The sequence below is a fragment of the Hibiscus syriacus genome, unplaced genomic scaffold (genome assembly GCF_006381635.1).
Source record: "Hibiscus syriacus cultivar Baekdansim isolate YM2019G1 unplaced genomic scaffold, ASM638163v2 tig00110793_pilon, whole genome shotgun sequence".
NCBI lineage: Eukaryota > Viridiplantae > Streptophyta > Magnoliopsida > Malvales > Malvaceae > Hibiscus > Hibiscus syriacus.
Genome location: NW_024062864.1, coordinates 300,601 through 312,440, shown reverse-complemented (window position 1 = coordinate 312,440; position 11,840 = coordinate 300,601). Strand labels below are relative to the sequence as shown.

The 11,840-nt window shown below is 36.0% G+C and overlaps 1 protein-coding gene and 1 pseudogene across 1 annotated transcript; one reads left to right on the top strand and one right to left on the bottom strand.

Annotated features, from left to right (window-relative positions):
- Positions 1-2,698: 2,698 nt before the first annotated feature.
- On the bottom strand, positions 2,699-3,676 carry LOC120141024 (F-box protein PP2-A13-like). The gene is made up of 2 exons (XM_039155970.1): positions 3,321-3,676; positions 2,699-3,247 (listed from the first exon to the last, which is right to left on the bottom strand). The coding sequence occupies exons 1-2, from the start codon at positions 3,639-3,641 to the stop codon at positions 2,714-2,716; spliced, it is 855 nt and encodes a 284-aa protein (XP_039011901.1). The 5' UTR covers positions 3,642-3,676; the 3' UTR covers positions 2,699-2,713.
- A 4,580-nt stretch (positions 3,677-8,256) lies between these two features.
- Positions 8,257-11,448, top strand: LOC120141070 (annotated as a pseudogene).
- The last annotated feature ends 392 nt before the right edge of the window (positions 11,449-11,840 follow it).

Genomic DNA, 11,840 nt, shown 5'->3' with positions numbered 1-11,840 from the left:
CAGCAAAAAAAAAAAAAAAACCAAAACAGAGACAAAAAGAAAGGAAAGAAGCTTACCGAGGAAGCCACCGGACGTCACCAAAACCTTCGGAAATCGAAGGTAATTCTTTAGATACGGTGGTCGGCGGTGACGGTCACGGCGGCAGACGGTTGCCGTCTGGTGACCGGCTTCCCTCCGGTGAGGGAAGCTAGAGAACATTTTTGTTCTCTCTCTGTTAGAGAGAGAACAGAATTGAAGAAATGAGAAACTGGCCCGTAGGGCCAGCCGGCTTAGGATATAAATACCCTCTCCCAAACGACGTCGTTTCGGGGAGGGTATTTCTGTAATTTCACAAAAGGGTAAACCCGTCCGAAGCCATTCCAACTTGTAAACTTTACATTCTAGTCACTAAATCGAACTTATAATACTTTTAATTTGATCTCGAAATTTTAATTTTATTTATTTTAGTCCTTTATATTAAAATAATATATTTAGGATAAATAACAGAATTAATCCCTTAATTTTAATAAATAATATTTTAATCCCTAGTTTATATTTTTAATTTATTTTATTCTAATATCCGAATTTTTAGATAATTTTATTTTAGTCACTAAATAAATAAAAATAAAGAAACAGCATGTTTAATCCCTATAATTTTGATTAATTATGAATTAGGTTTTCAATTTTACTTTTACTATAATTTAGTCAATAATTTTAAGTAGTTTTATTTCTTTTATTGCTTTTAAATATATAGTTATAATTGTATTTTTTTTAATTTTACTTGTTTATATATTTAAATGTTTTTATAAATATATAATAAATAAATAATTTTTTTTAAATTATTTATTTATTTTTCAATATCGAAGAAAAGGGCAGTCTTAATACAACTGGATGTCATATTCTGGTATTTTAAAATTAAATATTATAAAAATTATTATTTAATTTTATTTAAATTAATATTTATTAATATCAAAGAAAAGAGCTGTCTTAAGGCACCTAGAAGTCTTTTTCCGATATTTTTAAATAAATAAATATTTTTTATAATTTTGAAATAATAGGATTATAAATTAAATATATTTTTAATTTTTAATTTTTAATAATAGAGACAATTTATAATTAAAAAGTACCAATTTTGGGCGTTGTAGGGGTGCTAATCCTTCCCTAAACGTAACCGACCACGAATCCCTTTTTATTATTAAAAAGAACGAATTTTTGGTTAAAACGCAGATCAGTTTATCTTTTAATTGATGTTTTCTTAAAAACTCTTTTAAAAGATATTTTTTAGGTATTCGACCTACCTGACCCAAAAGGCCGATGGCGACTCCCAAATTATTTTCAAAACCATTTATTCACATCACTTTTCCCGTCAAGTAAATATTTCGTGCCCGGACGAAAACCGGTTACGACACAAAGACAAAATTATTTCCACCAAATACAAATATAATGAAATTATTTAGTGAAAATGACATAAATCATAAATCATGAACCCACATAAATATCATTCCTTTGGGTAAGTTTTACAGCATTGATGTGGGACTGCAATTCCACTCCATCAATGGCTGAGATTCAGAAACTTCAACTTTCATATCAAACGAAGCAACTACAGTTCTAGTAGAAAGATTAATAACATTACTTGGAACAAATAGCAAGAATACTCATCTTCGATTCCATAACTAACAACCAACAACATCCGAACTTTAGCCACACACCCATTATCTCCCTGCAGCAGGTCCTAGCAGCAATTACAATTCTCAACTTTTTCTTCATTTATAGCTTTCTGGCATGTCCCCCCCCCCTCCTTAAAAGTCATATGATTCTTTTGCTATCCAATACTATGTTACATGTACATGACCAAAAAAGGGCATTTTCCAAAATGTAAACTCAGATTAAGAGAGGCAGAATTTAAGTAGAAGAGATAAGAGAGAGAGACGACCATCTGGCTGCCAGAGACTGTATGCGTCTTGGAAGGGTACAAAATTATGCTGGACGGGACTCGATCCATGGTGATTATTCAAAGATTTTGCTTCATCTTTGTCACACATCAACCAGGAGATATATCGTCTTGTACCACTTTTGATGTTTTACGTTCCACTTGGATGTACGGAATGTTGTAATCCCATTTGCCGTTTCACATGATCTGAAATCAACTTATTAACAAGCTCCGGAGAGGCCCCGGATAATTCCTGTTTAAAGTTGAAAAGTAGCGGCAAGCAGGGTTTTAAAAAACGGTCCATGACCGCAATTTCGGCCGCGATATAGTGGTTTCACCGCTGTCCGAGTTACCCGCGACAGCCGTAATCACGGTAAATTCGAAATAACCGAAAACGCGACCACGACAGCGATTTGAAACCCTGGCGGCAAGGCTCGTCCATTTGGTTCTCGAAGCTCGTCAAAGAAGGGATGTGCACATGTTTCGAGCGCTGTACAGCCAAGGCTGGGTGAGTATTGCAGCAGGCGTGAAGCAAGATCAATGGCTTCAGGAAGCTATGCCATGGATGCGCTTTAATCTGTGGAAACCTAAAATCCGTGTAATTGGGATTCATACAGCGAATTTCTTCCCTAGTTGGTGTACCAAGGACCTTGATAATCTCTACAAGTTTAATCAACAAAAAAAAAATCGAAAATGAAGTTTAATCAACAAAAAGAGGAATTATGTAGATTTATTTTTTCTAGAAAAACAAAACAAAACTCCCACTGCAATTCGGTATCTACTTGTTCTAATCTCACAAACTTCTCATGAACAATCTTTAGCTACATTAGTGGGATAAATTAAAGCAGCATCGATACAAAGACCACCTTTGGTGTGAGTACAATCGATCTGAGTCAATGAAAACTTGATGTTCATCAATGCATTACGATTTTTCACAACAAAATCTCCTACTTTATAAAGGACCCAGCTTCCGGGATTGTCTAAATAACACTGTGATTCACCACTTTGACCGTCCGAAGTCGTTAGCCGGAACCGAACGGGCTTTATTTCCCATCCATGGATGTGCTCGGAGTTACAAACACGACGACCGAGTCTCTTTGAAGATTTCCCAAGCTGAAGTCTGAAGAATAGGCTATATGTTCCCGCCGGGAACCGAAACTTCACCTCTCCATCAACCTCGAACCACCATATTTGCTGAAGGTACGCTACTGTGGGATACCTAGATTCCTCGGTGGAAATACGAGTCCAGTACCGGCGATCATCAATCCCGATGATGGTTAACGCCATGGTAGATATCGATAAACAAACCCCACCTGTATTCTTATCTAACCAGATCTCCTGCGCATGGTCAAAAGCCAACATTATTACATTATTAAAGTAATAAACATGCAAGGAAAAGCAAAGGCATTACCTTTGTGTCGGCATCAAAGGGATTAGGCCTGCATAGTTTGGCGTAAAGTTCTTTCTTCTGCAGGTTCAGCAGAGTTGTATCTCTTAGCACTTCCTCCACAATGAACTTATAACTCGATGGCAACTTCGATTCCCATATGAAATCTGCCGACGAAGCACCGTGGAAAGATCGGTTCACCCGAGCCAATTTGCAGATCTCAGGCGGGTCTAACTTGGCCAGAACCAAGGCCGCACAGCTCTCCGGTATGTCACCGAGTCTTGGCTTCAAAGGAGAACCACCACCATCTCTGTCAACCACAGAACCAGATATGTTGGCACCCATTAAAAAGACACGGGGAGATCTGATCCACTTTGGACATTTAAAAAGGGACATAACAGTTGCTTTCCTCGGTCTTGTCTTAATCCTAGGTTTGGCGCGCGTCTCGAGTTTTGTTCAAATCGGTTGAAGTTCACCACCATTTTGGACACTTGAAACAGTGGCCTAGAAGATAATGGTTATCGTTATAAGATCGATGCGTAGATAATATTGTTTAATGGACTTCAATAATTCTGATGATTATGATATAAGCAAGCATTTGTTGACAAATACAATACGTATTCCATTAAAATTGTACTACTCGCGGTCTTGTCCTCGACCTGTCTTTTCTTATACCTGATGATTTCAATCTCAGCCACTCCGTACTATTAATCTATTATTAGCAGCTTTGGCTATGTGGCGTCGGACTCAAAGGGTTAGTGGTGAAAGATTCTAATAACAACTGGGATGGATTAACAATTAGCTAGAGTCCAATTGGCCCCTGCATGGAACCGACTCAGAAGAATAACATGGTCCATCTGATACACGTGGCTTGACTGGCTTCCAACACGGTTTGGCTGATGACAGGGATCATTTTATCCATTGAATTTGTCTCTTATTAGGGACTTGTAATAACCCAAACTCGATGTGTTTACGTTGAAGGTTTTTCCATGTTAATAATATTGCTAGCTGCCAAATTTCCAAAATTTTAAAATTATTGACTCCTAGCGTTTAATAATACAATCCTTTTATTTTATATTCGTGTAAGCATTTTATTTTTAATGTTTTATTTTAAATAAAATGTATCACATTATCATTCATCACATAATCATTATCAACACATGATATATGTCATATATGTCATGTTATTGCTTTAGACACATAATGTATACTACATCAACACTTTTGATATATAGTATGTATCACATTATTACTTTATACACATAATATATATTATGTCATCACTTTGAATATATAAAGTTTATAAACATTGATCGTTAACAAATTATTTTCATTTAACCATAAATTATTTATCCTAAATAAAATATCAGAGATCAACTAATTTCAAAAATAAAGTTCAAAATAATTTTTCATTCATATGTTAAAGATCATTTTCTATTGGTATTATGCCATCTCCAAAAGCTAGGAACACCAACACGTTGATTTGGAGTTGGTGGTAAATAGAATGGCAAATCATAGCGGCAATTAGGCAAGTCATTGGCGTGTTTTGAAAGGTATCATATTTTTCTCTCGAATGACGCTCCTTGCTTGCAATCTAAGCAATTTAGAACAAGAATGGTGGCCTCAGCATTATGTACTACGATAGCTAACAATCCTTGTTTAATATTGCAGCGCAGAGTCACAAACCAAAGGGAAAAGGTCATATCTTTCCTTTCCCAATTGAGAGCTACAATGTGAAGCTCTATATCCTGTTATCGCATGTTTAGTTGACGTGAAATCTGATCTGCCCTGCCTCTTATTCCCAAACATCGTACCTCGTCATGTTTATGTCTTTATCATCTCTTTTATGGGAGGAAAGTTGGACCTAATCTAAAATGAGACCCCTTTCTCAACCCACATCAAAATTGCCGACCTAAGTCTAATGCCATATGGAATTGTGATTATATTTGACCGTTTTGAACCGAAAATCGTAAATGATTGTTTTTTTAATTGTTCGGTTTTAAGAGAAATCTTACTCCAACCTTGTAGGGTAATTTATATAGGTCTTAAAACCTTACTCCAACCTTGTAGGGTAATTTATATAGGTTTTTAATGTGTGTTAGATAATGAGTGATATATTTATTTGTAGGTTGACAAAGTAAATAGATATATAATAGATTGAATAAGTAAATCTTGTAAGAATATCTCGTAAGAAAATCACGCCAACAATTGAATAAAATATATGTATTAAATCCAAATAAAACAAAGCAGCAATCAACAAAACAACCAAATCGAAACCTATAATCCCATACTATACAGCCCTATATAGTTCCTGATATAGTCCTAGCTAGTTTCACCTGCACAATTTTCTCAATACAACCAAGCAATTCCTCATCATTTCTATAAAACTTTCTAAAGTTTCTTCTATTTCTCTCTTCCCAAATAAAATATATAAAAGCATTTCAAGTAATCTTAAACATAAAAGAAGAAATGGAATTACCCTTCCCATTTGAAAGTGCCCACTGCAACTCATTTTTCCAGCCGAGGCTCTCACGCCGCACTCCCCACCAAGCTAAAATGGTCTTCCAAACCCTTACCGAAAAATTACAATCAAAGAACATGTGATTTCTAGACTCCTCTGCCACTCCACATAAAACGCAAACACCCTCCAACATTATACCCATGCGTCGCAATCTATCTTGGTAGCCAGTCGATCCAACAACGCCAACCAATAAATAACAGCTTGTCTAGGAACGTGAAGAGGAAACCATACCAGCTTCTGCCATGGAACCGTATTCCCTTTCACCCTCAGCTCCTGCCAAATCCACCTTGTCCGAACAGGGGCAGAACCAGCAACTTCAAACAAGGGCCTCGCAATCTCCCTAAGAGAAAGAATCTTCCTTAAACTCCAGCTAACCCAAGCTTTCGAGACAAAACTCCAAACATTAGTCCCTTTAAGGACATACGACTTCACCTAGGCCACCCAAAGCGATCCTTCATTGACCAAAAGCTTCTGAAGCAACTGAAGAAGACATGCTCGATTCCAAGACACTAAGTCCTTAAGACGCAACCCACCTTTCGATTTGAGGGAGCAAATCCGACTCCAACTTACCTTAGCACCAGCGGCCGGGGAGTCCGAACCCTCCTTATAACAACCTTGGGCAGAACCAACTGACGACACCAAAAATTAGAGAGACTAAACAATACATATTTAATCAGCTCCAGCCTACCAGCATAGCTCAATCTACAGTTAGACCAATGACCCAACCTCTTCCTAATAGAATCGAAAAGACTATGACAGTTCTTTTCAGACAGCCGCCTTGTCACTAAGGGAACCCCCAAATATCAAAAAGGAAGCATCCTAACTTTAAACCCCAAGCTGCTACGAATGCGCTCCAACTCTTCCGTTTAAAAATTATTAACTTTTAAAAGGGGCCAAATATGTAAATTTTGCATTTATTAAAAAAAGGTAAAAGGCTTAAATGGTATCATTAATATTTGAGAGGGACTAAAATATAATTTACGTCATTTTAATCAGGGGCAAGTGAATTCATGAAACAAAACTGAAATCGGGTTGATAGTTAAGCCCTTTAAAGATGGCCAAAACTTGAATTTATATTTTTTATGGGTAAAGTACACAAATGATCTCCTGACTATAGGATATTACTTTGTTAAGTTCTCGATTATTAAAAGTTACAAAATGATTCACAATTATTAAAAGTTACAAAATGGTCACACAACTATTCATTTGAGTTGAACGTTATCGTATTGACTAGGATATGATACAATTGTATTTTTATGATGTCTAGTAGCACGCCGTTACTTTGAAGCACAACTCAACGGTATAATATTTCAAGCACTGACTCGATAATAAATGTAAACAGAGACTCGATCCAAAAATACACCTCAAATGATTATAAGATTAAATTTACCATATCTGAGTCAACATGTTAACATTCAACTCAAAAGGCCGTCAAATTTTTAATGAAAAATGACTAGTTTGGAACATATGAATAGACGAGTGATCATTTTGTAACTTTTAATAATCAAGGGACTCGACAAAGTAATGATCTATAGTTGGAAGACTATTTTGTAACTTTTAATGGTTAAATAATTCGGTAAAGCAACATCCTATAGTCGGAGGACCATTTATGTAATTTACTATTTTTATTTATATAGACACATAATTTAAAATAAATAAATTTGCAATTTTAACTTTTATTTTAAAAATCTAATAATTCATCATGTCAAAACGTTAATTCATATTTAAAAACAAACCATTTATATTGTTATAAATATTGTATTTAATGTGCTTTTTGAATCCCAAAACTCTCACTTTATGGGGCACGTAAACACTTTTACTCGTTAAACCCATATATATTATCAAAATTTATTGTTTTATGTCACCAATTTATACTTTTAATATATACCATGCTTTTTCTATATATATCCTGAAAAAAAACTAAAAATAAATTTAAATAAAATTAAGGAAAGACGTGTTAAGTAAAGGGTATGAAAGGAAAGACAGATCAAGAGAAAATATTGCCATAATCTTATCAGAAAACCCCTTACATTCTCACGATATTATAAATATATCATATCATTTATTGTTATATTTTTAATTCATACATTAACAAATTCTAGATTCATATATTAATGTTAAAAGAAACAATGTAAGTGAATCAAACCATATAAATTTATTAAAGCATTTTTAAAAAAATAATGATAATAAAGTTATCTCAATGTATGTACAGATAATAAAATAATAATTTTTATAATATTAATCGTATCTAATTTATTAATTAAATAATTTAAATAATAATTTATAAAAGTATATTATTAATTGAATAATTTAAATTGAAGTTTATAAAAAATTATTAAAAGTATCGTACTACCAACTCAACTTCAATTTTCACTTTAACCAGCGAAGCGCGTTTCCATTTATATATGTTACATAGGCATTGCCTTCTTTCTGTGTAATTTTAGTCTGTCTTTTGTGTTCTTGGAAGGTTTAATTTTTTGTTTCAATTCTTGTCAATGGCCGCCATGGCTTGTCTTCCAAGAAGACTTTCTCAATCCACATTATTCAACGCCAAAAGGTTCAGCCTTTACTACACCACTCTCATAGTAATCTTGTGCACTACTTTTTACCTCATCGGAATATGGCAACACTCCGTCGGCCTCTTCCCCACCACCTCTTCATCCGTCGTCGCTTCCGGTGGTGGATTCCAATCATCAGCCTCTTGCTCTCCTCTCAAACAATCACCCAACTCGACTTCTTGCCTCACCACCACCCTCCCGACCCTCCATCCGAGACGGCGCGTGTCACTCGTTTCCCTCCGTGTGACCCTTCCTTGTCCGAGTACACCCCGTGCGAGGACGTGCAGAGATCGTTGAAATTCGACAGGGACATGCTTATATATAGAGAGAGGCATTGCCCGGAAAAGGAAGAGCTGTTGAAGTGCAGAATCCCGGCACCGTACGGTTACAAGGTCCCTTTCAGGTGGCCGGAGAGTAGAGAGTTTGCATGGTTCGCTAACGTGCCGCATAAAGAGCTGGTCGTCGAGAAGAAGAATCAGAATTGGGTTCGGGTCGAAGGAGACCGGTTCAGATTCCCCGGCGGTGGCACCATGTTCCCACGTGGCGCCGATGCTTATATTGACGATATCGATAAGTTGATCAATCTCAAAGATGGCTCCATAAGAACCGCCATTGATACCGGTTGCGGGGTACGTTCTTATGTTATATTTACACCCTTTTAATTACTTTTTATGTTCAAAAATTATCTTATAACTAAACTGCAACAGCTGGCTCTGTTTTGAACCGGCTTTTCTTTCCTTTGCTTGGAGAGATGGAAAGTTGGTTGGAAATTGCAGGAAAAGAAAAGTTATTGGTTGGACAATTGAATCGTTCAAATAGTTCGTCTGATTATTTTCTTTTGTTTTACTATAAGAAATCGATATTTTTAAGGAAAGCCGAGAAAACTTAACGTGTATAGTTTTATTTTGCCAGTTTTACTGTGTTGTCCAAGAAAATGAACAAATACCCAGAAAGGAGAAAATCATAATTACTCAGATTAAAGCCTCCATAGCGGGAAAGAATCTGGGTTTTTGATATTGCCAGCAAGGAATTAAACCAGACAATCACCTTTAGTGGCCAATGCTTTTAATGGAATCCACAAATTAAAAAACTTGCCATAAATGGTGTTAATTAAGGAGATTCCATGTTTTTTAGTCAATTACGTCAACATTATAATATAAAAGTAGGTGGCGAGTGTTACTTCCATGTCAAAACTTCCACTTCTTTTGTCTGGGTTATACTTATCTTTTAGAATATTCTCTTATGTCAGATAAAGTGGTGCGATTATTTGCTTAGACCTTATCGCCCATGCACCTAAGTTAAACCATAAAATTAATTAGCGTATTAAATGTCATACTGACTTCGGAATATGGAGAAGTTCTGGATGTTGAGATTTGAACCAATAATATTATCGGTATCGAACTGCTACATTACATTAAATATATATTTTAATGGTGGTTTTTGTTTTGAACCAATTCATAAGGTTGCGAGTTGGGGAGCTTACCTTCTATCGCGGAACATCCTAGCAATGTCGTTTGCACCGAGGGACACCCACGAAGCTCAAGTTCAGTTTGCACTCGAACGAGGCGTGCCGGCATTGGTCGGTGTCATCGCCTCGATAAGGCTTCCGTACCCGTCGAGAGCTTTCGACATGGCTCATTGCTCTCGTTGCCTCATCCCATGGGGCCAGTATGGTAAATAATCTTTGTCTTCCAACTCAAACTCATTGCGTTACCATTATCGGGAAAATGCTTAATGGTTTCTATGTGTGATGTTCAGATGGGCTTTACTTGATTGAAGTCGATCGAGTCCTTCGTCCCGGCGGTTATTGGATACTGTCTGGGCCACCGATAAACTGGGAAAAGTACTGGAAAGGTTGGAATCGGACGGCCGGTGACCTTAAATCGGAGCAGTCGCTAATCGAAACCGTAGCTAGAAGCCTGTGCTGGAAAAAACTAGTGCAGAGAGATGATTTCGCGATATGGCAGAAACCTACTAACCATATACATTGCAAAGCTAACCGGAAAGTTTTCAAAAGGCCTCGATTTTGCCAGGCTCAGAATCCCGACTCGGCATGGTGAGACCTTTCCCGATTTGAATTTTCATTTAATTTTTCTTAAAGTATTCGTATACGATATTTACGTTGATCATTTAATCAGGTACACAAAATTGGAGGCATGTTTAACCCCATTGCCCGATGTGTCCAATGTAAATGAAGTCGCCGGCGGGCAATTAGCAAGATGGCCGGAGAGGTTAAACACGATCCCACCGAGGATCAGTAGTGGAAGTTTACCGGGAATTACAGGGACAACGTATGTGGAAAATTCAGAGCTATGGAAGAAGAGAGTAGAGTATTACAAGACCATAGATTATCAACTGGCGGAGACCGGTCGATACCGGAACTTATTGGATATGAATGCTTATCTGGGAGGCTTTGCAGCAGCTCTTGTCGACGATCCTGTCTGGGTGATGAACACTGTCCCGGTCGAAGCCGATCAAATCAACACCCTCGGTGTCGTCTATGAGCGTGGATTGATCGGAACATATCAAAATTGGTATGATCTTTTTTTTTTCCATTTTATTACCCTTTTTTCTTCACAGTCTTCCTTCTACTGATGATGTTTTTTGTTTCTTCCTAGGTGTGAAGCAATGTCTACGTATCCTAGGACTTATGATTTCATTCATGCTGATTCCATTTTCAGCCTCTACAAAGACAAGTAAGAAGAGAAATGACCAAACCTAAAACTGTGTTTTGTTTGGTCATCGTCAATGGAACTGATTGTATTGTGTTGCAGATGTGAAATGGAGGATATAATATTGGAAATGGATAGGATTTTACGACCAGAAGGGAGTGTAATAATCAGGGACGACGTTGATGTGCTGGTGAAGTTGAAGAACATCATGGACGGTGTGCAATGGGATGGAAGGATTTTAGACCATGAAAAGGGACCCCATGAAAGAAACAAGATTCTCTTCGCCGTTAAACAGTACTGGGTTGCACCGCCATTGCCGACTAAACTAAATCAACAAGTATAAATAAAGTTTGCTCTCCTTGTTTCTTTTATTTTTAAACTGAAAGACTAAGATTATTTATGTGCAGTGTTCGAATTTTGATATACAATGCCAATGGAATATTGTTTTAAAATATTACCTTGTTCCATTGATTATATTATATTTGTTTTTTTTTAAAAAAAACAAAAGGTTTTGTCCATTAACTGGAAAGATTTAAATAAAAGTATTATGTCAAAAATATTATATTACAAGTAAGATAAATTACACTAAATTTTAAGGTGTTTTATTTAATCAATATTATTATTGTTAAAAATATAGTTTTAATGATTTGTTTATTTAATCAAAAGTATTTATAAAGTGACGATTTTGATGTTCTGAAAAATAAAAAAATTAAAAAATCGTCAACATCAATAATAATTCCAATATATATTTTTACTAATTTTTGTAACATTATTATTTCTTTAATTTATTTTT

Bases quoted from the DNA above. Each gene is read 5' to 3' on its own strand.
- LOC120141024 (XM_039155970.1), bottom strand. From the start codon at position 3,641: ATGGGTGCCAACATATCTGGTTCTGTGGTTGACAGAGATGGTGGTGGT. The intron at 3,248-3,320 runs GTAATGCCTTTG...GACCATGCGCAG, and splicing joins CCTTTGATGCCGACACAAAG to GAGATCTGGTTAGATAAGAA.